Source organism: Mesoplodon mirus, assembly GCF_964341445.2.
Source record: "Mesoplodon mirus genome assembly, chromosome: X".
Taxonomy (NCBI): domain Eukaryota; kingdom Metazoa; phylum Chordata; class Mammalia; order Artiodactyla; family Ziphiidae; genus Mesoplodon; species Mesoplodon mirus.
The window spans coordinates 94,215,490-94,239,699 of record NC_138981.1 but is presented as its reverse complement, the minus strand read 5'-3'; the positions used below and the strand labels follow the sequence as shown (position 1 = coordinate 94,239,699).

General features: G+C 42.9%; 1 protein-coding gene across 1 annotated transcript in view; it reads left to right on the top strand.

The window, feature by feature from the left end:
• The window catches only part of GUCY2F (guanylate cyclase 2F, retinal), a gene marked incomplete at both ends in the record, with an annotated part of 84,920 nt that overhangs the window by 51,828 nt on the left and 8,882 nt on the right, over window positions 1-24,210 (top strand). The window contains 7 exons of the mRNA XM_082609314.1: window positions 2,669-2,845; window positions 5,127-5,283; window positions 10,461-10,610; window positions 14,048-14,196; window positions 16,456-16,619; window positions 17,419-17,611; window positions 20,801-20,975. Of these exons, the coding sequence (XP_082465440.1) occupies window positions 2,669-2,845; window positions 5,127-5,283; window positions 10,461-10,610; window positions 14,048-14,196; window positions 16,456-16,619; window positions 17,419-17,611; window positions 20,801-20,975 (1,165 nt within the window). The remainder of the gene's footprint in view (window positions 1-2,668; window positions 2,846-5,126; window positions 5,284-10,460; window positions 10,611-14,047; window positions 14,197-16,455; window positions 16,620-17,418; window positions 17,612-20,800; window positions 20,976-24,210) is intronic.

Below are 24,210 nucleotides of genomic sequence, written 5' to 3'. Positions count from 1 at the left end.
AAACCCCACTTGATCATGGTGTATGATCCTTTTAATATGCTGTTGGATTCTGTTTGCTAGTATTTTGTTGAGGATTTTTGCATCTATGTTCATCAGTGATATTGGCCTGTAGTTTTCTTTCTTTGTGACATCCTTGCCTGGTTTTGGTATCAAGGTGATGGTGGCCTCGTAGAATGAGTTTGGGAGTGTTCCTTCCTCTGATATTGTTTGGAAGAGTTTGAGAAGGATAGGTGTTAGCTCTTCTCTAAATGTTTGATAGAATTCGCCTGTGAAGCCATCTGGTCCTGGGCTTTTGTTTGATGGAAGATTTTTAATCACAGTTTCAATTTCAGTGCTTGTGATTGGTCTATTCATATTTTCTATTTCTTCCTGAGTCAGTCTTGGCAGGTTGTGCATTTCTAAGAATTTGTCCATTTCCATGAAGAGGTTTTTGTATATTCTCTGACTGCCTGCATAAGTTTATCTTTAGATTTTAGGAGTTTAATTATGATGTGTCTAGGTGTAGTTGTCTTCATCTTACCTGACCTCTCTAGTATTTATCACATTTTCCTGAAATTCCTTCTGGCATTTACCTCACTTCCCTGAAACTCTTCCTGTGGTGTTCATAATGTTGTTCTAAATAAGCCTTTCTCCACTTCTCTAGCCTCATTTCTAAGTCTTTATGCAGGAAGTTCTTCCTTTTCCCATCTTTTAAATGTTGATATTCACCCCCTCCTTTTCTTTTTATTTTATATGCTTCCCTTGGGTTATCTCACTCACTCCCACTGATTTCATCTACCATTTACATGTTCACAATTCCCAAGTCTATTTATCTAGAACACACTATCTCCTTGGAATAGTTCCACCTTGGTGTTCCACAGGCACCTCATTCTTAATGTGTCTCAAACTGAATTAATCAGCTGTCCCCATCACCCAAAATTTGCTTTCCCACTATCTTAGGTCAGATTCTCTAAAAGCTGAGCCTGAGGTGGAGATTCTTGTTCAAATTACTCATTGAGAGAATGCTCTCAAGAGAAGAGGAGTGAGGATGCAGGATAAGGCAGAAGTAAAAGCTCGGCAAGTATGTGATCTCAGCTTGAGACTAGCTTCAGTATGATTTTATGGGAGAAATACTGGAGCACAAGTTATACCATGAGTTCCACTTTGAGGTGAGGGAGTTGAACTTTTGTACCTTTCCCAGTCAGTCAGTCATTAGCTGAGGTCTGTGGGTGGGCCCCAACCTTTCAAGTAAGATAGCTCCCCTTTGGCTTAGCCTCTAGGACAATCTTCCAGAGAATGGAGCAACTGTGAGTTACCAGCCAACATTTACAGCAGCTACAGGATGCACTGTAAAGGGGATATAGGTGGGGCACCAATATATCCACTACTAAAACATCCCTGAATTTCTTATATTGATGTATATCACTGCCATGTACCCAGGAATCCAAGTAGAAATCTAGAAGCAATAGTGGAGCCCTTTTCTCTCTCATCCCCCATTAAAAAGTAATAATAATAGATAACAATTATTGAGTGACCGTAATATTAATTTCGAATTCTATAGCACGGTTCTCAAAGCTGCACAGGATGTGTCTCCTGTCTAACTCTCCAGCTTTTTATAAATTTATTTATTTATTTATTTATTTATTTATTTATTTATTTATGGCTTCGTTGGGTCTTCGTTGTTGCACACGGGCTTTCTTTAGTTGTGTTGAGCGGGGGCTACTCTTTGTTGTGGTGTGCAGACTTCTCATTGCGGTGGCTTCTCTTGTTGCAGAGCACGGGCTCTAGGTGCACGGGTTTCAGTAGTTGTGGCATGTGGGCTCAATAGTTGTGACACATGGACTCTAGAGTGCAGGCTTAGTAGTTGTGGCTCACGGGCTTAGTTGCTCCATGGCATGTGGAATCTTCCCGGACCAGGGCTCGAACCCTTGTCTCCTGCATTGGCAGGTGGATTCTTAACCACTGTGTCACCAGGGAAGCCTACCTCTCCTGCCTTGTGTCTCATATTCTTTCCTTTGCACTGTGTTCTGGCCACCCTAAACCTGTTGCAATTTCCTCAGCATAACATGCTCTCGCTCTCAACCCCTCCCATCATGTGACCTTCTCATGGTCAGCTCTTACTTGCACTTCATGATGGTCTAGACATTACCTCCTCAGGGAAGCCAGATCTCCCAGGCTGAATTAGATACTTACCATCTGAACTCTACCAGCATCGCGTTCTCCCATAAGAAACCATTTGACAGGGAAATACAGCTGTCAGTTTGTTTGTCTATCACCATTCTTTATATGTGAGCTCTTTCAGGATATTGATTTCATTTTGTTTATCTCTATATCACTAGCATGCAGTCCAATGCCTTGGACATTGTTGATACACACTAAATGCTTCTCACATTAGTGGAAAAAATGAATGGATACAAAGGTAAAATGTAGTCAAAATTCGAAGTGTTTCTTCTGAAACAAATTTTGTAAGCTTTGGCCTGATGTTTATGTAAGCTATTTATTTTAATAGATGCTGCATAGATGAATATTCACGGAAAGACAATCTATTCCACCTCTTACTGTACTAACCTCTTTAGTATTCCTGGGTCACTGAGCTCCACTCCACAGTGTCCCTAAAGAATCAGGAAGAAGGCCCCAGCTCCAATTGAGACAGAACAGCTGTGACTCTCTTCTCTCCCTCTGTTTCCAGATGAAGGACCTACGTCATGAGAATATTAACCCTTTAGTGGGCTTCTTCTATGTTTCGGGGATGTTTGCCATTGTGACAGAATTCTGTTCCCGAAGGAGCCTGGAAGACATACTGACAAATCAGGATGTGAAACTAGATTGGATGTTTAAATCATCACTCCTGCTGGATCTCATCAAGGTTAATGGAAAGACTGAAAATCCAAGATTTTCCCTGTAGTTTAGAACTTCAATATTTTGGGATGTTTCACTTTCCTTGGGTCATTGTGATGCTCCACCTTCCTTCCCTGTGTCTGCCCTCACTTCTTCTCATAGCCCCTTTGTCCATATCTGTTATAAGGTCCTGATACAGAAAGAATTTGCTTGCTCCTCACCTGCTCCCCTGTTTGAGGGCCAGATCTGTGTTTACTCCCTATAGCTATTGAGCACTCTTCTGCCTTAAGCAATCCTTTCTTCCATCCCATTTCTCTGCCTTCCAGATGTGGGAAAGTGCTCATTCCCAGGCTCTTTGGTTCTGCTTAGCCCCATCTCCTGGCTTTCACGTTCTAAAAGGTGGTTCAGTCTAGAACTAGGTGATGGGTCTTTGCATAGGTCCATACCATAGGTATAGATGTGGAACTCAGCATGACCAGAAAGCCAAAAGACCATCGGTTCTATCAGGTAGCACCTCCATTCTCAGAGGCAAGGACTATTAACAGCCAACGGGGTTCACAGATGGGTCCATGGATGGGCTTCAGTGGAGTCTATGAACTCCCTAGAGTGATATGAAAATTGTGTCTATGTGCACTTGTAGTGGGCTGATTTGGATAGCCAATAGTCATTGAGCTTCCTGTATATTAATCACAGTCTTGACCCTTGTATTGTGGCCTAACTCTTTTCAAGGTAGCTTTATAGACATTATCTCATTCCAATTTTCCATAAAAGAAGTGTGATTATCCTCCTTTTACAGAGGCTCAGAGAAACTAAATGAGGTTTTTGTTATATAGTGTCTACCACACATAGTAGATACTCAATAAACATTTACCAGCTGGCTATTAAGTGGAAGAGCTAATAATAGAATCTAAATCTCCTAATTCCTATTCTAATACTCTTTCCACTCACTCTGTAAGCAAAGTCCCATGAGTTAAGGGAGAGTCCTCTAAATGAGTCCTCTCAGACCCGTGATGAATGAAACCCAAGCATTAGACATCTAGGGAGAAATGTCCCCCACTATAGACTCTGCTTGGAAGTACTGGGGACAACAGAATTTCCTAGGGTGCAAGATGTAAAGCATACAAATACAAAGGGGTGTCAGGCGGCAAAATAGAGCCAGATACTTAAAAGGACTCAGCATAAACAGTCCCAAGATGACTGCAGTAGAAAATGGATGTATTTATATGTGAATGATTAAACCCATGTGGTAAAGTCCTGGTAGATCACATTTGAATGTCATATAAGGTTGCCAAGCAAACTGTAGCAGTCAGTATCAGCTTTCTTGCTTTCAGCTTTCTTTTTTATTGTCTATTTTTAATTAAAAATATATAAAAAATAAATTGTATATATTTTATATAAATTATAAAAATAAGACATTTCTAATTATAAAAATAATGCATTCAATTAAATTTAGAAATCAAGTGATATAAATATATTGGGAAAATACTGACAGTTACTCAATCCTCCTTCGTATCTTCCCCCCAAATTAATCACTGTTGACAATTTGGTGATTAGCCTTGCAATTCATTTTTTTGTGTATTTACATACAGTATAGATTTTGTTGTTTAAAATACATACTGTCACATAGTTCTGCAACTTACTCCTTTTCACTTACTTTATGGCTTAGATATGGTTCCCTATCAGTACATACAACTTGATCTTATTATTTTTAATTGTTGCAGAATATTCCATAGGTTGGATGTACCACAATTTGGATGTCCCTTCTTGATATTTATTATACATCCAATTATATAATATAAAGCAGAGTTGCAAGGAGCATTCTTGTGTATGTGCACGTGTGCAAGCATTTCTTTGGAGAAGTAGAATCCCTAGGTCACAGGGTACGCATACTTTCAATTTTGATAGCTATTTCCAAATTACCCACCCAAAAGGCTGTACCAATTTCCATTCCTGCCAGTAGTAGATGAGAGTTTGGCTAGACCTTTTGGGGGAAAATCAGAATCTTCAAATTCTTGGCAATTATATATGTATAGATCTATCCTGTGTTTGAAATGTCAATAAATCTTCCAATAACACACAGTTCTTTATGCCCACAAGATATGATTCTTCAACAAAACGTAAAATTTTAACGCTAGAAGGGACCTGGAAACGATTCTTGTTGTCAAAGTTTTGCTTTGCCTGTGTGTAAGAGAAAAAGGCTGAATTCTAGATCATAATAGCTCATGCCATTAACAATCTCAGAAAGTGGCTCTAAAAGCACAAAATAGTTAAATAAGTTGCTAAATAAATCCTGTTTGTATCATCTGCAGGGCATGAAGTACTTACATCACAGAGAGTTTGCTCATGGGAGGCTGAAGTCTCGGAACTGTGTGGTAGATGGACGTTTTGTACTCAAAGTGACAGATTATGGCTTTAATGACATCTTGGAAACGCTAAGACTCTCCCAAGAGGAACCTTCTGCGGAAGGTAAGCAATGTATTGTACCCTTCTGATGCACACAAGGTAACTCCAAAGTTCAAATGAGAACATGCCCTGAATTAAAGCCTCAGGCTGATTCAACTCCCCACTTTTGTTGAAAAGCAGCCTCATTTCCAAGCCAAAGGAGTTGAATGAAGTCTGCAGGCTGTAATCTCAGCGCAGCCAAGCCTTCCGAACAAAGCCAGTGCAATAATGTTGAGTTCCTGCTGTGGCAGGATTAGGTTATATTGTGTGGAGACCCCAGGTGTCCCTGGAGGAACTTGCTGAGCGCTAGGCACACAGTAGGTGCTCAATAAATACTTGTCAGATTGAATGGAAGGTAATTTGGTAGCTGGACTCCCACAAAGCCCATTCTGGAATGGGATGTCACTAGAGCCTACCCTCACTGTCTCTGTCAGAGAGAAAGAAGCAAGGAGTGGGGGTCGCCCGCAAGTAAATGCTCTGTGGGTTGTGTGGGATGGCTTCAGACCGAACTATGGCCTTCTAGTAAATCAGTAGGCATGCCTGTAATGTCCACTTTGTGTTTTTGTCTTCTATTTAGTGCACCTGTGGCAACACCAAACAATGCCTGTAGAGGTCATAACAGATCAAAGAAATAGAAATCTGAGATGGGGCTTGGGAGTGGGTGATTGAGAACTATGAGGGAATGAATTGATGGAAGGGAGGGAGGAAGATAGAGAAAGAGTAAGAAGGAGAGAAAATGAATAGGGTTAAATACATATAGGAAATTTGCACATTAGAAGTTTTAACTGGTATTGCAAGGGGGAAGAAGAGAAATAATGACACAAAAACACAGAGAAACAGACAACCCAGAAGAGTCACAGAGAGGGAGAGATGCAAAATGACAACGTATACTCATATTCTTAAAATGATCTTTGGTGTTATAAGTTTTAAAATTGCTGACTTTATAGGAGAAATGAAGAGTGGAGGACACAGAGAGACACATGCATGGATAGAGACACAGTCTAGTCATCAGTGGCATCATCTTTGAGCTTTACAAAGCTAGTGGAATATGAAATTTTAGGGAGTCATCTGGTCCAACTTGCTCATTTAACAGATGAGACACCTGAGTCTCAAGATTTGCCCAAATCATGCAGCTACTTAGCAGCAAGCAGTTCCAGGAATTCAGTTCAGATCTTCTGAAGACTAGCTCCTACACCCAGCTAAATTAAAACATTTAATAACAATTTCCTCTTTCTCTGCCCATCCATGCTTTGAAGGACTTGAAGCTCCTGGTAATCACAATAGAAACATGTGCTGTTGTCTTCCTCTGTGTCTCTGTTTCTCTGTCTCTCTCCGTCTCTGTCTCTCTCTTCCTCTATTTCTCTCTGTGGGCCTGTTCTTGTTGACGACTTAGTCGTATGGTTATTATTTGGCTAATCCCAATTTGAAAGCTTGGAGTAGTTGCCTGGTGTTAGCGCTAGGATGTTGGGACGACCGCTGTAGAGTGGGAAGTACTTAGCTTCCTGTCAAAATTACTCATCTATAAAAGATAAAACACAATGTCCAGCTTCCCAGAATTCCATTGAATTCACAGGTTGGCTACTTTCAAACTTAAGAAACTCTGGTTTTAGAGTGAGGAAAGGAGAGCTGCAGTGGGTGTTTTTTATTTTTATTTTATTTTATTTTATTTTTGGTGGACTGTGTCTGTCTCTTTCCCTGTTTCTCCCTCTTAACATTTCATTCCATTCTCATAATTGCAAGGGCAATCTGGATGCTCAATCCATTCTTCGCACACTGCAGCCACAGGGAGTTTCCTAAACTGCAAATCTGATCATGTTACAACTGTGCCAAAGTTCATTGAATGGCTTCCCATTGCTCTTAGGATAAAGTTCTAACTCTCTTACGTGGCTTACAAGCCCTTCATGGTCTGGGCCATGAGGACCTCTTGTGCTTAACCACTCCCTCCTCTGTCTCTATGCTCCAGCAATGCTGACTGCCTTCCAGTTGTGTATTTGCACCAGGCTCTCTCTTACTTCCAGAACTTCACACATGCTGTGCCCATTGCTTGGGACACTCTTCCCTTCCTAATCTGTTACCCACTCATCTGAGTCTGGCTAAATTCTCCTCCTCCCACAGGGCTCAACTTAAATACCACTGATTCAAGAGACTTGCCATGACCCCTTAGGCTTGGCTAAATTCTCCTCTTTATGATCCTTTAAGGTTTTGAACTTTGTTGTAATACCACATTTTGTTGGTATTACATGTTTAATTAGCTGTTTTCTCTCCCTCCCCAAACTGTAAGTTTTGTGAAGGTGAGAAACAGGTTTGCCTCCCTCCGTGCCTTTCACAATACTTGGTGGAGTAAATGTTTGTTGAATCAATGAATGGATGAAATAAAATAAAATAAAGAAATTTGATGCTCCCTACCTTAGATGACAGGGCTAATAGAATCTTATAATTGGAAGGCCCTTGGAGATCATCTGGCTCAATTTCCATTTTATGGTTGGGGAAACTGAGGTTCAGAAAGGTGAGCTGATTAGTGACCAAGTTGAGATTGTGAACCCAGGTCTCTTGACTTCCACCCTGTGTTCTCCTGTACCACACCACACTGGCTCTCCAAGGTTGATTTTATCACCATAGCAGGACTCAAGAGTTAGTAGTAGTTCCAGCAAACACAAAACAAGCCAAAGTGATTTTTCTAGTTTTTTTTTTTTTCTCCTGAGAGTTCAAGTCTAATGGTAGGTAGTGGCTCTTACTTGGCTCTGGAGTGGGAATGGGAAATGGGGGCAGGTTTAAGTGTATTCATTACTGCTCACTCTCAATTACATAAGTATAGTGCAGATAAAGCCTCATTTTAGCCATTAACAACATACATGTAAGTGCTCTCTGAAAATACTATTTGGTAGTGATTGTATTTAATAACCCAGCTTTTTACCAGAGAGTCATGTCCTCTTTTCCCTTCTTGTGCTTTTTTTTTTCCTTCTTGTGCTTTTAAATGTGCAGGGAGAGAGGATGCCAGGAAGAAGCAGCTGCATACCATTTTCCCTCCCCCCAAAACCATATGCCTGAAATCCCATGGTCAGAAATGTATTCCTTTGACTAAAGTATTATTCAATCTTTTTGGCTTTATTTGCAAATATCAGTTCTCCTAGGCGAGGAGACAGAAGGGCAAAACCACTATAGTGAGCGTATCAGAGACTCTCACAGGGGTGGTGGGGCAGGCGAGTTGGGAGACAAATGCTGGGGACACCTGGAGGGCAAAGAGAGATGAGTATGTGATTGGGGGTGAGGCTAGAATTCCCTGTTGCACCATTTTGATCAGAGTTGGCTCAAAGTAAGAATTTCCAGGGTGAGTTTCTCTTTCCTGGGTTTCACTAACAAACCAAAATCATCTCTGACCTTTTATCCTCCTTCCTGCTTCATAGGACCTTGTCCTTTGGGCTCCCTTCCCAATACCCCAAATTTGACAAGATGAAAAGTTAACTAGCGCTTTCCCCATGCCACCTTCACCCTCAGGAGGCACTCTTTTCCAGCCTCCCTATCTGGAAATCAACCTGCTGTTTACTCCACCTCTCTCCCCTCAGAAGAGCATATTGAGCCTATCCCCAGCCCTGTCCCTTCCCTGTCCATTGTGGCCTACCTCTGTATCTCTGTTCCCCATCCTGCTGCTGTTGCCCCTGCCCCCATTTAGGCCCCTTTCACCTCGCCTCTGGCTCTTACTGTAATAGCTTCCTAGCCGGTCTCCCTGATTCCAGCCTCTCTCCTTCTTCAATCCAGTTTGTGCAGGTTGCCAGATTAATCTTCCCGAACACAGCTTTCATCAAATCCCTCTCCAGCTCCAGCACCCCTACTGCCTTTTGTATTCACTCCAAATGCCTTCATTTGGCTCTCAGGGCCTCTCACCTTCTGCCCTCATTCTTCCAGCCACCCTCCCTCCCCCACTTCATCAACCCCATTTCTCATTTCTCATTATTCCTTAACAGAGCCCTTCTCTTCAGCCAAGCTAATCTGCTTACCAGCACCCCCATCCGCAATTTGCTCCTTTCTACCTCTTGTTCTTTTGCACATACTGTTCTTTCTCCCTGCAAAGCCCTTACCCTGTCGTTGGCTCTGGGAAACTGCATCCTTGACCTTCTTAACAAGCTCCTTTAACTTTTCCGGGAAGCCTTCCTGGATTAATTTGATCAGCTCAGTTTTTTTATTAGCTTGAACCTCATGGAATTGCCAATATTGAACCATTTTTGATCTACAGAAATGGAATTTCATATGGTTCAATATGAAGCATTCCCTCCAACTTTTGACTACTCAATTTATATTATTAACTGGTATTTCTTTATATATTGCTTAAGGGGCCCTCGCCCCAAATTTCTGAGTCTCTGCCATAACTGTCTGAAAGCAGAGATAATATCTTTTTTTCCCTGTTCGGGTCTGAAATGCAGCAGAGCACACAGTGGGTGCTCAATATCGGCTTTTAGTAGATTCATTTCCTTACACTATATAGTGGCCCTCATCACTATCTCTGTTGTATTACAGTTAGGGGTACACATGTGTGTCTTGTCCACTGGTCTGTGAACTCTGCAAGGGCAAAGGCAAGGTCTAATTCATCTCTGGCACTGCCCCTGTCCCTAGAACAGTGCCTGGTACATAGTAAATCCTCAATAAATATTTGCAGAACTGAGTTGAAGGAATTGCTGCACCCTTTTGCTCTGCAAGGAACAGAGGAGACTTGGGGTTCCTCTAATCCTCTTAGATAAGACCTGGAGAAAGCAACTTGTGACTCCTCGAGCCCCAGCATAGTCAAATTATCAGACACATATAGATCTCAGCACACAGCAGATCCATGGCAACCAGTCGGGCAGTGCACTCGCCTTTCCCTGGAAGCCTGCCAACTGCTACTTGCAGGCTCAAGAGAGCAAGAAAGTCAGCACCAGATAGTTTTTTTATTTCGAGCTTCTCTGCCCTTCCCCACACCTCCGCTGTGTCTGCCTGCATGGTCCTGGTGTGGGGAAAGTAGTATGCTTTCTCTGAGAGTAATTCCTTAGATTCATAAATTCAGACTCCAGTGGGAGGTGGGCGGGGGAGCGCGGAGGCACTAGCATGCCAGTCTGTCTTAATCAAAATATAAAGCAGTCGATGAAACAGCACCCTTGGAGCCCTGGAGGGCATTGCAAATGCTGTCAGTTAATTCGCCCTGTATTCATTACACAATGCTCTCTTTTCAGAGTTGCTGTGGATGGCCCCTGAACTGTTGAGAGCCCCGAGGGGCAGCAGGCTACGTTCTTTTGCAGGAGACGTCTATAGCTTTGCCATCATCATGCAAGAAGTGATGGTCCGGGGCACCCCATTCTGCATGATGGATCTGCCTGCCAAAGGTAAGCGGGGAGGTGAGAAAAGGGTACCAGGAGCCCACCATGACCCAGATCATCAGGCCAACACAGGCTGCTGCGATTTGCCAGAAGAGAGAACACGATTCCGTGTTTGTGCTAACTGCCCGCTGGTCTGCAAGCAGCCCTTGTTGTGTGCAGGTGGGACTTGGAGCCAGACAGCTTTAGGAATTTGGAAGAAATAACCCTCACCCAAGAAGCTGGTCCTTTTCCAAACTGTGACATAAGCCAAGGGCCTACAGGACTTATGTTAGTCCTTTTTTTAGCAGCCCCCTACTACTCCTTTGAGACACCCCCTGCCAGACATTTCAGTGCCCCCTCAGTGATGCTCCTGGATGTCAAAAGTCCTCCCATTCTTTCCCTGTGACACACCATAGTCTTTCATCCTTATCTCCCATCAGAATCTTCAGCTACCAGGCAAAATTTGAGGGGAAGCAGGATATTTACGTATTCTAAAAGTATGAAATCACTAGATATTTACTAATTACAAATGGAAAAAGTGTAAGTTTATTAGTGGAGGATCCTGCAGACACCACCTTAACCAAGTGATCAAGGTACATCAACATCATGTACCCCTGCCATGATGCACTGAGAAGGGCTCAATACCACCCTCATGGTATTCTTGCCCCAAAATGCATAACCTCAATCTAACCATGAGAAAACATCAGACACACCCCAGCTGAGAGGCATTCTGAAAAATAACTGGCCAGTACTCATCAAAAGTGTCAGAGTTCTGAAAGACAGGGATGGAATGAGGAACCATCACAGATTGGAGGAGACTGAGACATAACAATTAAGTACGATATGGGATCTTGAATTGGATTGTGAAACAGAAAAAGGACATTAGGGGGAAACTGATGAAATTCAAATAGAGACTTTAGGTTAGTAATAGTATTGTACCAATATTAACTTCCTTTGTACTGCAGTTTTATAAGTTGCTAACATTCAGGGACATCCCTGGTGGTCCAGTGGTTAAGACTCTGTGCTTCCACTGCAGGGGGGCGTGGGTTCAGTCCCTGGTCGGGGAATTAAGATCCCACATGCTGCATGGCATGGCCAAAAAAGAAAAAAAAATAATAAGTTGCTAACATTAGGGGGAAACCGAGTGAAGGATATATAGGCAATTATTGTACTATTTTTACAACTTTTCTGGAAGTCTAAATTTGTTTCAAAATAAAAGATTTAAAAACGGCAAAATCAAACCAAACCAAACCTAAAATATTTAGTTGTCTCTTGCCCTACTCGGAGTTTTAGTTCACTCCTCTACTTAGAACCCCACCCCCAACAGTTCCTCATCACAAGTTAAATGAAGCCCAGTCTCCTCACATGAGGTACAAGGCTCTTCACAATCTGGTCCCTAGCCACCTCTCTAGGCTTATCTTCTGTCACTCCCCATACTCCAGCTAAGCCACGTGACTGGCTGTGCCCTGAAATCACCACCTCCCACCTCTGTGCCTCTACACGTGTTGCCCCTACCTTCTCCCCACCTTGCCTCATCCAACTCATGTCACCTCCACTGGGAAACCTTCTCTGACCTTTTCAGTGTGGGTCAGGTGTCCCCTCTGTGTTCTCCTGTGCATATATCTGCTAGAGCACTTATATTGCTGGTCATTGTTTATCCTCCCAATTGAACCATGAACTCCTCGAGGACATAAATCATGCTGGGCCTAAGCAGAGAGGTGACCTATTTCACTCGTTGGTGTTCTCAGAAAGGGACTCCCTCTACCAGAGAGTTGGATGGGGCGGTTGCACTCCAAGGGGTCGACGTCCATGGAATCTATTGCACTGGGGACAGGGTGAGAGATGTGATGGAGAAACCATTACTGGTATGGGCCAACCTGGGTTAACAGAGCAGAAGGTATGGTGTCACAAGGAGCTGAGAAGTCAGAGGCAACAACTGAAATTCTTTCATGGAGGCAAGGGGACACTTATAATGGTATAAAGCAGTACAGTTGGAGTGTTACAGCCAAGGCAGGGGTGGGAAAGACACACTGGTGGTGCAAGCAAGGTTTGGTTCATGATGAGGATGTTAAAGTCAAGGGTGTGGAGAGGGGACTAGGGATAAGAAGTGAGCTGAAGCAACTATACACCAGTAAAAATTAATAAATAATAAAGCTATTCTGAGAAATGTGGAACATTAAATTTGAAAATGGAAGCTCCAACTTCCATGTGCAGTAAAATCTTTCTTCAACCAAAAAAAAAAAAAAAAGAAAGAAAGAAAGAAAGAAATAAGCCGAAGAGATAGTCGGGGCTTGGATTTTATCCTGTGGGTAATAAAAATCCATGAAGGGATTTTAAGCAAAAAAGTGACATGGCCAAATCCATGTTTTCAGAATGCTTTGTTAAAGGCGAGGCTGGAAGCAGAGAGACCATGCAAAGTGCTCAGCCCATAGTCTGATACACAGTTAATGTTCCACTGAAAGTGGGGTTCAAGTACCAGCAGCCAGAAGGATCCCAATGAGGCCCTGAACTATTTACTGGAGTTTTTTTTTTATTATTAGTATTTATTTATTTATTTATTTTTGGCTGTGTTGGGTCTTCATTGCTGTGCGCGGGCTTTCTCTAGTTGCGGCGAGTGGGGACTACTCTTCGTTGCGGTGCATGGGCTTCTCATTGCGGTGGCTTCTCTTGTTGCGGAGCACGGGCTCTAGGCACACGGGCTTCAGTAGTTGTGGCACGTGGGCTTAGTTGCTCCGCGGAATGTGGGATCTTCCCGGACCAGGGATCGAACCCATGTGCCCTGTGTTGGCAGGTGGATTCTTAACCACTGCACCACCAGGGAAGTCCCTTTACTGGAGTTCTTAATTCCCTTACCTTAGGGGCCAGGCAGGACCCATAGCCTGGAACTGGGCTGTGCCTGGGCCTTCAGTGGGGGCTAACTGGGTCTACCGTAGAGATTGAGAGGCTTAGATGATTTGGGGGTGGGTGAAAGGAGCCAGATCATTGAAACAGTGGATAAACAACAAAGTCCTAATATATAGCACAGGGAACTATATTAAATATCCTGTATTAAACCATAATTAAAAAGAATATGAAAAAGAATATATATGTGTATATATATACACACATATACACACATATATATATAAACTGAATCATTTTGCAGTACACCAGAAATTAACACATTGTAAATCAACTATACTTCAATGAAAACATAAATAATATCTAGCAGAAGCAGAATAAAGCTGTGCTTAAATGATACCAATAGCTCAATTGATTAGTTTCTCAGTCCTTCCTCAGTTGATTGATGTAGGCTTTGTTCAGATACAATTTATATTCAGGCCACCTAAGGAGAAAGCAAAAGACATTGCCTTTTTATAATTTCTCCTGACTAACCCTATTCTTGGCTAAAACTCAATTATCTTCACCAAATCTTGGTGCTTTCCCCACAATCTGTAGACCTCTCTCTTCTTGCTTCTGGACAGAAATCATAGAAAGACTTAAGAAGCCTCCTCCTGTCTACAGACCAGTGGTTCCTGCTGAGCACGCCCCTCCAGAATGTCTCCAGCTGATGAAGCAGTGCTGGGCTGAGGCTGCAGAACAGCGACCAACTTTCGATGAAATATTTAACCAGGTAAGGACTCTGTGAATCTTAACACTCACAGCCCAGAAGCCATAGTGAAACCAGCCTACCTAAAATGAACTCCTTGGGTTGTCATCATACTGTGGAACCTCTTGCAAGAGAAAAAGGCATTCGTCTTGGGGAAGAAGCATGGAATTGGCTATTTGAAGGCCTTTGGTGCTGGAGCATCCCCAGCACATCCTCCAAGGGCACAAGGATAGGTTTTTGTGCTCTTTATCTGAACCTCTGTTCCAGACCATCCACAATCTGATCTAACTAACCTTTCAAAGATGGAGTTGAACCACTAGGCACTTGCAAGACAATGGCATTGAGACCATTAGAAGATGGAATAGATGTATCCTGGAGTAGATGGGGATCCTCTTAGAGCACCCTTTGCTTTGGAAATTCCAGAGAACTCTGATTAGTATCCCATTTAAATGAAGCCAGATTGTTTTTGGAGGGTCAGGGAAAATATGGGGTGTTTGAAATGGTGTTCCAGATGGAAGGAAGTACAAATGTGGAGTACAAAAGCAGGGGATTCCTTAGGTTTCTAGGGAATGACTTGAGGCAATGGAGTGCACGAAAAGTGATAAGCTCTCTCCTTAAGATACTGAGTTTCTAAAGAGGTTGACGCTTTCCCTAGAGTTGGGGATTAAAAGGGGAAAATGGGGAGCAGACAGAGAGAGCCCTGCTAAGGGAGCCCTGCTAGGGTGTGGTTCCTCTTTTGGAGCATGCTGTTGAGGGATTTGTTCAAACTACAGGATACCGAAGCTGAGGGTGCTCTCTGGGAGTGCTATGTCAGCTCTGGCGGAGAGGCTTTTGAGCCTGGCTAGGGTACAGCACTGAGATGCTTTGTGAATGGCAGGTATCTGAGGCGGAAAAAAGAAAGACTTGGATTGAAAGCCTGAGGGGCCCTGAATATGAAGTCATCCGTGTCCCCAGGTAACAATGCCTCCATTAGCCCGGCTGAGTTTTTTGAGGACACTCAAACAGGTATTCAATAGTATGGAAAAGGCAAAGGACCATGAAGGTCAAATTTCTGAAAACTTACCATGAGGCAGGAGAAAAAGCATTTGCCCTGGTGTTGATGCTAGAGATGTTATTTCAGAAGGCAGCAGAGAAGCCGGTGATAGATAGAAGGAGTGCACATCATACGACCTTCAAACAAGATTGCTTGGAGCTGCCCTCACTGAAATGCTTCAGTGGAAGTTTGGACTGTCTGAAAGACAAGGGTAGCCTCCCAACTCCCTGCAGCTAATAAAACTGAAATGGGAAGAGGAAGAGAGGGAGGCTCCCTGGGTTAGGCAATGGTGGGGGGCAAAGCATCTGAGCTGGCTACTGTAGGACCTTGGTGGACACGTAGATGTGGACCAGGCTCAGAAGAAAACTCCTAGTGTTAGCCTTGGGGCATTGAGTGCTACATAGAGCACGTGTGGCTCAGCTGTATAAAAGGGTTCATTGGGACAGATTCCTAGGCATGTTCTGAGCAAAATTACCACCAGTCTTCCCTTGTTGTCAGCCCAGCATTTTGCATGGTGAATACAGCAAAAAGGAGGGGTTACTTCCTCGTGATTCCAACGCTATGCCAAGCTCCTTGTCTCTGTAAATGAACAGGGTCCCAGGAGGGCTTATTGAAAATCTGTGGCATGCAGCCACCTCTAAAGGACCAGGGACAAGACCAGTTGAATTTTTACATGACCCTGACTGACATGAAGGCCAAGTGCTAGGAGATACCATTATTCTTGGACCCCATGGTAAGAAATAAGGGTAGATCTTACCATGTCGGTCTTGGGTCATATTTAAGAGGTCAAAGAACCTCCCACTGTCCAAGAACTGGCAACATGGTAGCATTAGAAGATAAGGATGATTTTATAGGTTGATGATCTAGAAGAGTAAAAGAGTACTCCCTGCCCTCTTCCCCTGACCCCACTCACAACTGGCCTGAGCTGAAGACCAAATCCTGCTGCCTTTGAAGTGGCTAACTATTCATGTGCTAGCATCTCAGAACTGAAGGATCCTGCCTGGAGAGCACCTTTGCTTAGACTTGAAAAAACCAGAAGGGTAAGGGAAGAACTACTCAGGGAAAAAGAGCCCTGTGAGTGGGCCAGGGTGACAATAAGGGTAGGTAGTGACTTTTCCTATTTATACTTGGGGTCACCTCTCCTGCCTTTTCATTTTAGAGGAAGGGGTTTATGATAAGGGGGTCCTGTTCCATCATCTCTAAGTTTAAGAAGTAAGAATTCCCTGGCTCCTCTTTCTGTTTACTTCCAGTTTAAAACTTTCAATAAAGGGAAGAAGACTAGTATTATTGACTCTATGCTTCGGATGCTGGAGCAATATTCTAGCAACCTGGAAGATTTGATCCGGGAGCGGACTGAAGAGCTGGAAATTGAAAAACAGAAAACGGAAAAGCTTCTAACACAGATGCTACCACCGTATGTGTGAACACCTGAGGAGTGTGAATGCTTGTAACAATGTGTTCTATTAAAAATAGAAAAAAATTACCCATCAACTAACTGCTCTCTCCCCCTGTCCTGTACACTCTCTACTCCCAGTAGGTTTGAGTCACACCTTCAAATCACAGAAGAATTGGAAAGCCAAGGGAGCAGAGCACACTTTCTAATTTTCCACTGCTTGTGGGCCACGCTAGTCATTTAAGTGTTTGATGCCTCGGTTTTTCCATGTGTCACTTCATGACTTTGCCTGGATGTTGACCAATTAAAAGGAGGCAGATTTTTTAGCTCCTAGAGGAAAGTAGCAGGGTTGTTTTTCTATGTTTTTCCTTCCTTAGGTGAAAGCCTTATGTGTTGCTACAATTTCCAAAATTTCCAAGGCACCTTATCATGTTGTAACATGATCTTCTAGGAGAGAATTGGGGAAGCTAGTCTCATGCAAAGGCAGCTGCCTGGGAACATTTCCCCCTCAGGTGGGGTAGAGTTGGGGTGGGGGGGAACTGAGGAAGGATAGAGAGTTGAAAAAAACTCCACAAAGGTACAGATCAGGGCTCTCTGCTCAATGCTGCATTCCAGCACCTGTCACAGTGCCTGGCACGTTGTAAGCACTCAATATCTATTTGTAAAATAGATGAAAGAGTGAGTGTTTGCATCCAGGTGACATTTTCTTCCTTATCACTTACTTGGTAATGATTTTTGGAGAAGTTGTGTTCGAGCAGATGTTTTGTGTGGCCTGGAGGGAGACCTGTGTCCTCTGAGGAATAGCTGTGTCTATTTTCAGATCAGTTGCTGAATCCCTCAAAAAGGGCTGCACGGTTGAACCTGAGGGCTTTGACTTGGTCACCTTGTACTTCAGCGACATTGTGGGCTTCACCACCATCTCGGCCATGAGTGAGCCCATCGAGGTGGTGGATCTTCTCAATGACCTGTACACACTCTTTGATGCCATCATTGGCAGTCATGATGTATACAAGGTACGTTACTTAGCAGAGAAGTATATTCCAGAGAGAAATTTTGATATGAGGCTCACCTATGTGTACTCCAAAATGGAAGGAAGGATGCAATTGTATTGAATGCTGTTATTTAAGAATTAAAATGTAAATAGTACACTCCTTCCATTGGTCTCCCATTGGAAATGAAGGTCAAATAGAATGCATAGAATTTCACACTTTCTAAAACAACAATCTCAACCCGGCAAGAGCTTGTCAGTCAGATTTCTTTTGAGCTATTTTCTAGAACTGGGACTAAGAAGAGGTTGGGGCCAAAAAGCATTATTGCACTTCAGTTTCTAAGTACCCACAGTGCAGACACGGAAGGGGATACAGAAAGTACTGGTGCCTGGCCCATAGTTGATGACTATGACAGAGTTCATCCTGGTAAAGTTTGTGTACATCTAATACATGCTGTTAAAACTTGGTTTCCTCCTTTGGGTACCGTTTTTATACAGGAGGGAACTCTGGCATTATACATGGCAAAGAGCTATTGGACCTGAGGCTCTCTGGGATTGCTATAGGGTAACCTAAAGCCCACCTAGTGGTCTGAGGTCTTGGGAAGTGATTAATTGTGAGGTTGCAAGCCACTGCTTCCACTTCCCCCCACCCCTCCAGCCTGTCAATTTCCACTCTTCCTTTCAAAGGTTGCAGAAGCTGAGTACAGAACAGATGACTACATTCACTCATTTCGGTGCCATGCTTCTTTACCCTTGATTGTATGTGTTGTCCTGTCTCTAGGCAGAAAATGACTAAAAATCTCATAGCTACATAGGAACATTTCCACGTCTGCAACATAGTTACTTGTTTTATTGATGGAGAAAGATGCCCCAGGCATCCCACACTTTAGACAGCTCCTCTGTCCCAGGAACCCAGGTAGAGCTGGAGAATGAGTAGCTCCATTCATTGGATCCTTCACAGTAGTCTGAAATGTTCCAACTCTCAAATCACACACAGGGCAGTGTGTTTATCTCAGATTAGACAGGGCCCTTTCAGGTCAAGTAGAGAGCCTCGGGGCTAGGCCAAGCTGCCTAAATAGGGCTCAGAAATAGACATCATACCTGTCAATCAGCAGGAGCTGCAAACTAATCAAGAAGCACACATGGAAACCACGGTGGAGGAAAAATCCATGGAATCAGACTACCTGTCTTAACTTGTTGAACTCAAGCAGCCTGAAGAGAAAAACAAATCACTGAAAGCTAATTCAGTTGAAAAAAAAATCAAAGATGACTCAGTGTGGGCAGTAACACAGCCACTGGTTTAATCAATCCAGCTGATACTGTTCAGACAATTGTTGGGGGTCTTAGGAATGAGGTTGTTAGGTATTTTGATACTTCATGGCTGCAGTAGGAAGCTAGTGGGCTGTTTTCAGGACAGAGTAGGGCTATATAAATCCAAAAATGGAATCTAAGTTTTCAGTCATTTTTAATAAAAGCAACACAGTGCAAAGGAAATAAAAATTGCACCAGCAGCGAGTTACCAAAACCGTTTGTGTTTTCAGTTTCCTTACCTGTAAAATTGGAATCACCTCCCCTGGCACTTGACAATCTGAAATGGAAGTAAGAAGGCTGCTGCAAAATTATGAAGTTAGTGATTTGTTTTCAGTTTCAGTTCTCCTACTACCACTCCGTCTCAACCAGACCCCTTTCTATACCTCCTCTTCCCTTTCTGTGTCCTTATGCTGGTTTATACAACCCACAGTTCCCCACAGCAGTCTCACACCAAGGTCAAGTAGTGCCCGTGCTCCCTGCCTTTCTAACTTTCTCATCCATATTCCTGGGGGCTCCTGGATGACCGACTCATTAAAGCTGAAGTGTCAACCACCAGCCAATGATAATGGCCAGCCAGTGAGTTTCTCCCTCCCATATAGTATTTGCATTGTACTGTTGCCTTCCTCTGTGAAGGCAGGCATGCTTATCTGAGAGCAGGGATCCTTTTCTCAAATTGCACCAGGTATAGGAGGCCCTGAATGGAAGCATCCTGAGGTACAAAGTACCATAGGTGCAGAGGATCGCTGTTATTGGCTACATAGGAAGTCATGATGAGGGGCCTATTGCCAATTACGAAATTTCCTCTGGAGCCGAGTCATAGGCACAATCCTTTGACTTGTTTCAAGACACGTCAGTTTGACGATGATGATGTGGTGATAATGATGGCGGTGGTGCTAATGGCTTGCACTTATTATCCACCAGACAGGTTTTAAGTGCTTTGACATATATTATTTAGTACTTAGAAAATTCTAGGAGGTAGGTGCTGTCATTATCCCTATTTTACAGGTAAGGATACTGAAGCACAGAGAGTTTAAATTACGTGACTAAAGCCACACAGTTTGTAAACGGTGCATCTGGAATTCTAAACGAGGCTGTATGCCTTCAGAATTTCATGCTCTTAACTATGGCAATCTGTGAGTTCAGTTCTTTAGGAGAACATAGATTTTAACTGGATCCAAACTTGTACTAGCAGAGTCTGACAGGCACATTTCATAGATGTCCCTTCAGCTTACTTATCTTTTGGATTTACCTGAAAAGTTTCACCTTACTAATCACCTGAAAGAGTGAGTACACTTCTGTGGGGAAGACGAGCACAGATTCATTTGCCTTTATTTACAGGTGTCCAGCTCTAACCGCCCCTGCAAAGCAATTGAGGGCTAGTACAGCTGCTCCTTTGAGAGGTAGCAGTAGGACAGGAGGAGGGAGCTGGTGGGAAAAGACTGAGTTCTCACAGCCAAGGAGACTGCAAAACTAACTCCATCATATTAGCGAGGCAAAGCAGAAGGAACAGAATCTTTCACCTCCTTCCTTTCCTTTTCCCTATACTTTCCTTAAGGCTGTTCTAGCTTATTGACCTGAAATCATCTAGAGGAATGCTTGCTGGGAAAGCACCTTCTCCTAGGATGAATTATTTGGAGCCTGATAATTCTCTAGGGTCAGACAGGAACCTGAGAAGTAACTGCAGAATCTACAGGTATGGGACCTAGACATCAGTATTTTTTTAAGTGAAGCTCCTTAAGTGATTCTAATGTACAAGCAGGCCTGTGAAGCACTGACAGCCTCTCTCTGGCTTCCTCACTTTACAAGAACACTTGGCCTCCATCATACCCTTTAAGCTCTGTGAAAACACACACACACACACACACATTATTTACTTGCTAATTCTGTTTTCCCTGATTTCCAGGTAGAGACCATTGGAGATGCTTACATGGTGGCCTCAGGCCTCCCAAAGAGGAATGGCATGAGACATGCAGCCGAGATTGCAAACATGTCCCTAGATATCCTCAGCTCCGTGGGTACCTTCAAGATGCGACACATGCCAGAGGTGCCAGTCCGTATTCGAATAGGCCTGCACTCAGGTAACAACCAGCAGCTAAAGCAAGAGAAGACATTCCCATGCACCTCAAGGGAAGGCTAGAAATGGGAGGAAGAGGGTAGCTCTCCCCTGGTTATTGGCAGCTGGATTATCCAGGTGTCTAGTGCTACATCATTCCTTTATGTCTCCCCAAGTTTACTCTCTTCCCAGCACCTGCCCTACCCCAGTGGGCAGCAACCCTTCTTCTAGGTACCAAACCCTTCCAGTCTACCTTTCCTGTTAGAGCCAACAGTTCCATGTTTGACTATGATACAAGACCAACCTGCACGTGTGGTATTTAGGATAATTCCTTTAATTCGTTAAAATCTCAACTCCTGGAGTATTTTTCTCCCCCACGCCTCTTCACTTGCTTGAACATCTTCAGGACTCCCCTTCATTGTACCCTTTCCACCTATCTTCACATTCACAGGTATCTTCACAGGTCTCTCACCTACTAGCCTCTTGCTCCCCTCTTTACTCCCTTCCTCTTTATCTTTGCTTTGTTCTTCCAGGTTCCTTTTCTTCTCCCATCATTTTCATCCCTTTCCTACCATATTTTGTAGAAGAATGATTGACATTTATCATGTCATTTCTTCACTATCCATTGCCTCTTTAGCCCCTTTGCAATCTGGCTTTAGCCCTACCACTTTTCCCAGTCCTAGTCTGCCCTTATCTCTGCAGCATTTGATATTCTTGACGATTCTCCCTCAATTGGCTTTTATGACCTCCTCCTCACTCTCTGAATTCTTCTTCTCCATTTCATTTACTGGCTCTCTTAGCAATCCCTGCTCTCTAACTTCTCCCACATTTTCTGCAAAGCTCTGAGCTGTGATCCCCTTGCTCTCTGTATGTCCTGACCTCGAATTCATTTCTCAACCCACTCCAACCTGGCTTTCATTTCTACCATTGTCTGATAATCTCTTCTGGCTTTATCTGTCCCTTAAATATTGATATGCCTCAGGGTTCTGTCTTTCATCCACTGTTTCTCTCCCCTTATATGCTCTTCTGGGTCATCTCATCCATGTCTATAGTTTAACTGCCACTCGTGTGCTGATGACTTCCAACTCTACAACTTCAGCACCAGTCTTCTCCCTTAAGCTTCAGCCCTATATATCAGACTTGCTACTGACATTTCCACTTGAATGTTCCACACAGACCTCAGACTAAACAGATCCAAAACAGAATGATTTTCTTCCCACATAAACAGCCTCCTCTTCCTGTACTTATTTTCTATTTCAGTTGGTGTCACCACCATTCACCTAGTTATTCCAGTTAGTCTTGAGAGTCATCCTCCTTGACTCCTCCCTCACCCTGACCTTCACCATTCAACCAATTACTAAGTCTTAAACGTTTTACCTTTTCAGTATTTCTTGATTCTGTCTTTCTCTTCTTGACTCTCACTACTTAAGTCTAGGCCACCAGCATCTCTTGCCTGGATTACTGCAATAGCATCTTCTTGCTTCCACTCTTGCTTCATTCTATCCATCCTTCTCATGGTCATCACCATGTCTGTGTTTGCTTGCCTGTCCTTCCATTAGACTGTAAGCTCCTTGATGGCAGGAACCAGATCTTCCTCATTTTTGTATCCTGAAGGCTAAGCACATAGCAGGTTTTAAGTATTTTTCTTTTAAAGAAAAGCCTTCATCTCCCATTTGTGCTTCAGTTTCACATCAACAACCCCCCTCAGCACATCTCTTCTTGGATGATTCATTATTACCTCAAATTCTGCATATCTAAAGCTTCAAGTCATCTTTTCCCACAAACCAGTGTAAGCTCATAAGCCCATGCCAATTTCCTCATGGTTGTCAATCAGACAGTCAATACTTCTCCTTTGATAATGTCTCTCTTTTATCACTCCTTTTTGCCCTCCGTCCATCATCACCTCCTTTCCAGTACTTACAACTTTGTGCTTGAATTACTGCTATTACACTTAACGGTTTTCCCTGGTTTTACTTTCTCCCCTTTCGATGCGTTCTATACACTGACCTGAGAAAAAAAAAGAAAAATGATTTTCATCATGTGATTCCCTGCACAAACTTCTCTAATGATTCAAGGTCTGCCATCTTGTACAACCCAATAGCCAACCTTGTCTCTAGTTTCTCCTTAGGCACCTGAACTAAGCAGACTGCTTTCTCTAAGAGCTTCCCAAAATTCCATGCTCAGTCCCAACCACAAACCTTGCCTTACCTTACCTTCTCCATTGGGCCATTTTTGACTGAACCAGGTCTTAATAAGCAACCCCTCCCCCATTTTCTAAACTATTAGAGCACTTCTGCCTGTGCCATTTATCTTGCCTCAGCCATACATTGTCTTGGGTTGTTGCTTAATTGCTTCCAGTTTGGTAGTCTCTTTTCTTCAATTAGATTATAAACTCCTGGAGAACTGAGACCATGCACTACATTTTTTATTCCCCTTGGTGCCTAGCTCAGGGCTTAATGAATGCTTCTTAATGGGTGAGAAATGAATTAAAATGAGAAACAAAATTTTTATTCTTAAAAATTAATGTTCAGAAAGAACTTTTTGAAGCAAAAACACTTAATTATTTTCTTTAATTCAGGAAACAGCAAAAAGATAATGCTGAACACTTTTCACATAGAAACAGAACAGAGACCAGAAAGGTGAAGGTGGAGAAATTTCTAGATCATCTTGAACTAGGTTTTCAGTATGGTTGCTGAGATTTTTTCAAGTAATGTTCACTCTCTGGACACTTAACATGATAGTATTAAAATGCAAGTACAAAACTCATTCTAAGGGCAAATAGAAAATATTCTCAGATTATCTTTATATACTACTCTTCCATGCCTCTAACACAAATGATTGAATGTCAACTCCACTTCTTTTCAGATTTTCCAACTGTCTTAGCAATAATTCTCTTTATAGACACAATTTAGGAGACAGCCCTATGAGATCCCTCCTTCCAACCCTAAGGCACAAGAAAGAGTCACATTTTTTCCCTTGCAACAAACATGTTTGGATCTTGAATCCCTGCCCGGGCTTTTCTGATTGGGTTTAATGCTTATTTGTCCCTGTTGACAGATATAAGCATCTTGGGTGTAACTGTTACTTGGAACAAAGGTATAAATCAGAAGGGTAATCATTTCTTCATCGTTATAAATTTGCTTTCTGGTAGGGCAAAGAGTTCATTACTCACTGTAAGACTTCCTTCAGATGCCCAGAGCTATTTAGTGGCAACTTTATTCTTTTATGCAGCTGCATTCCTTGCCTTGGCAGTGTTCCTC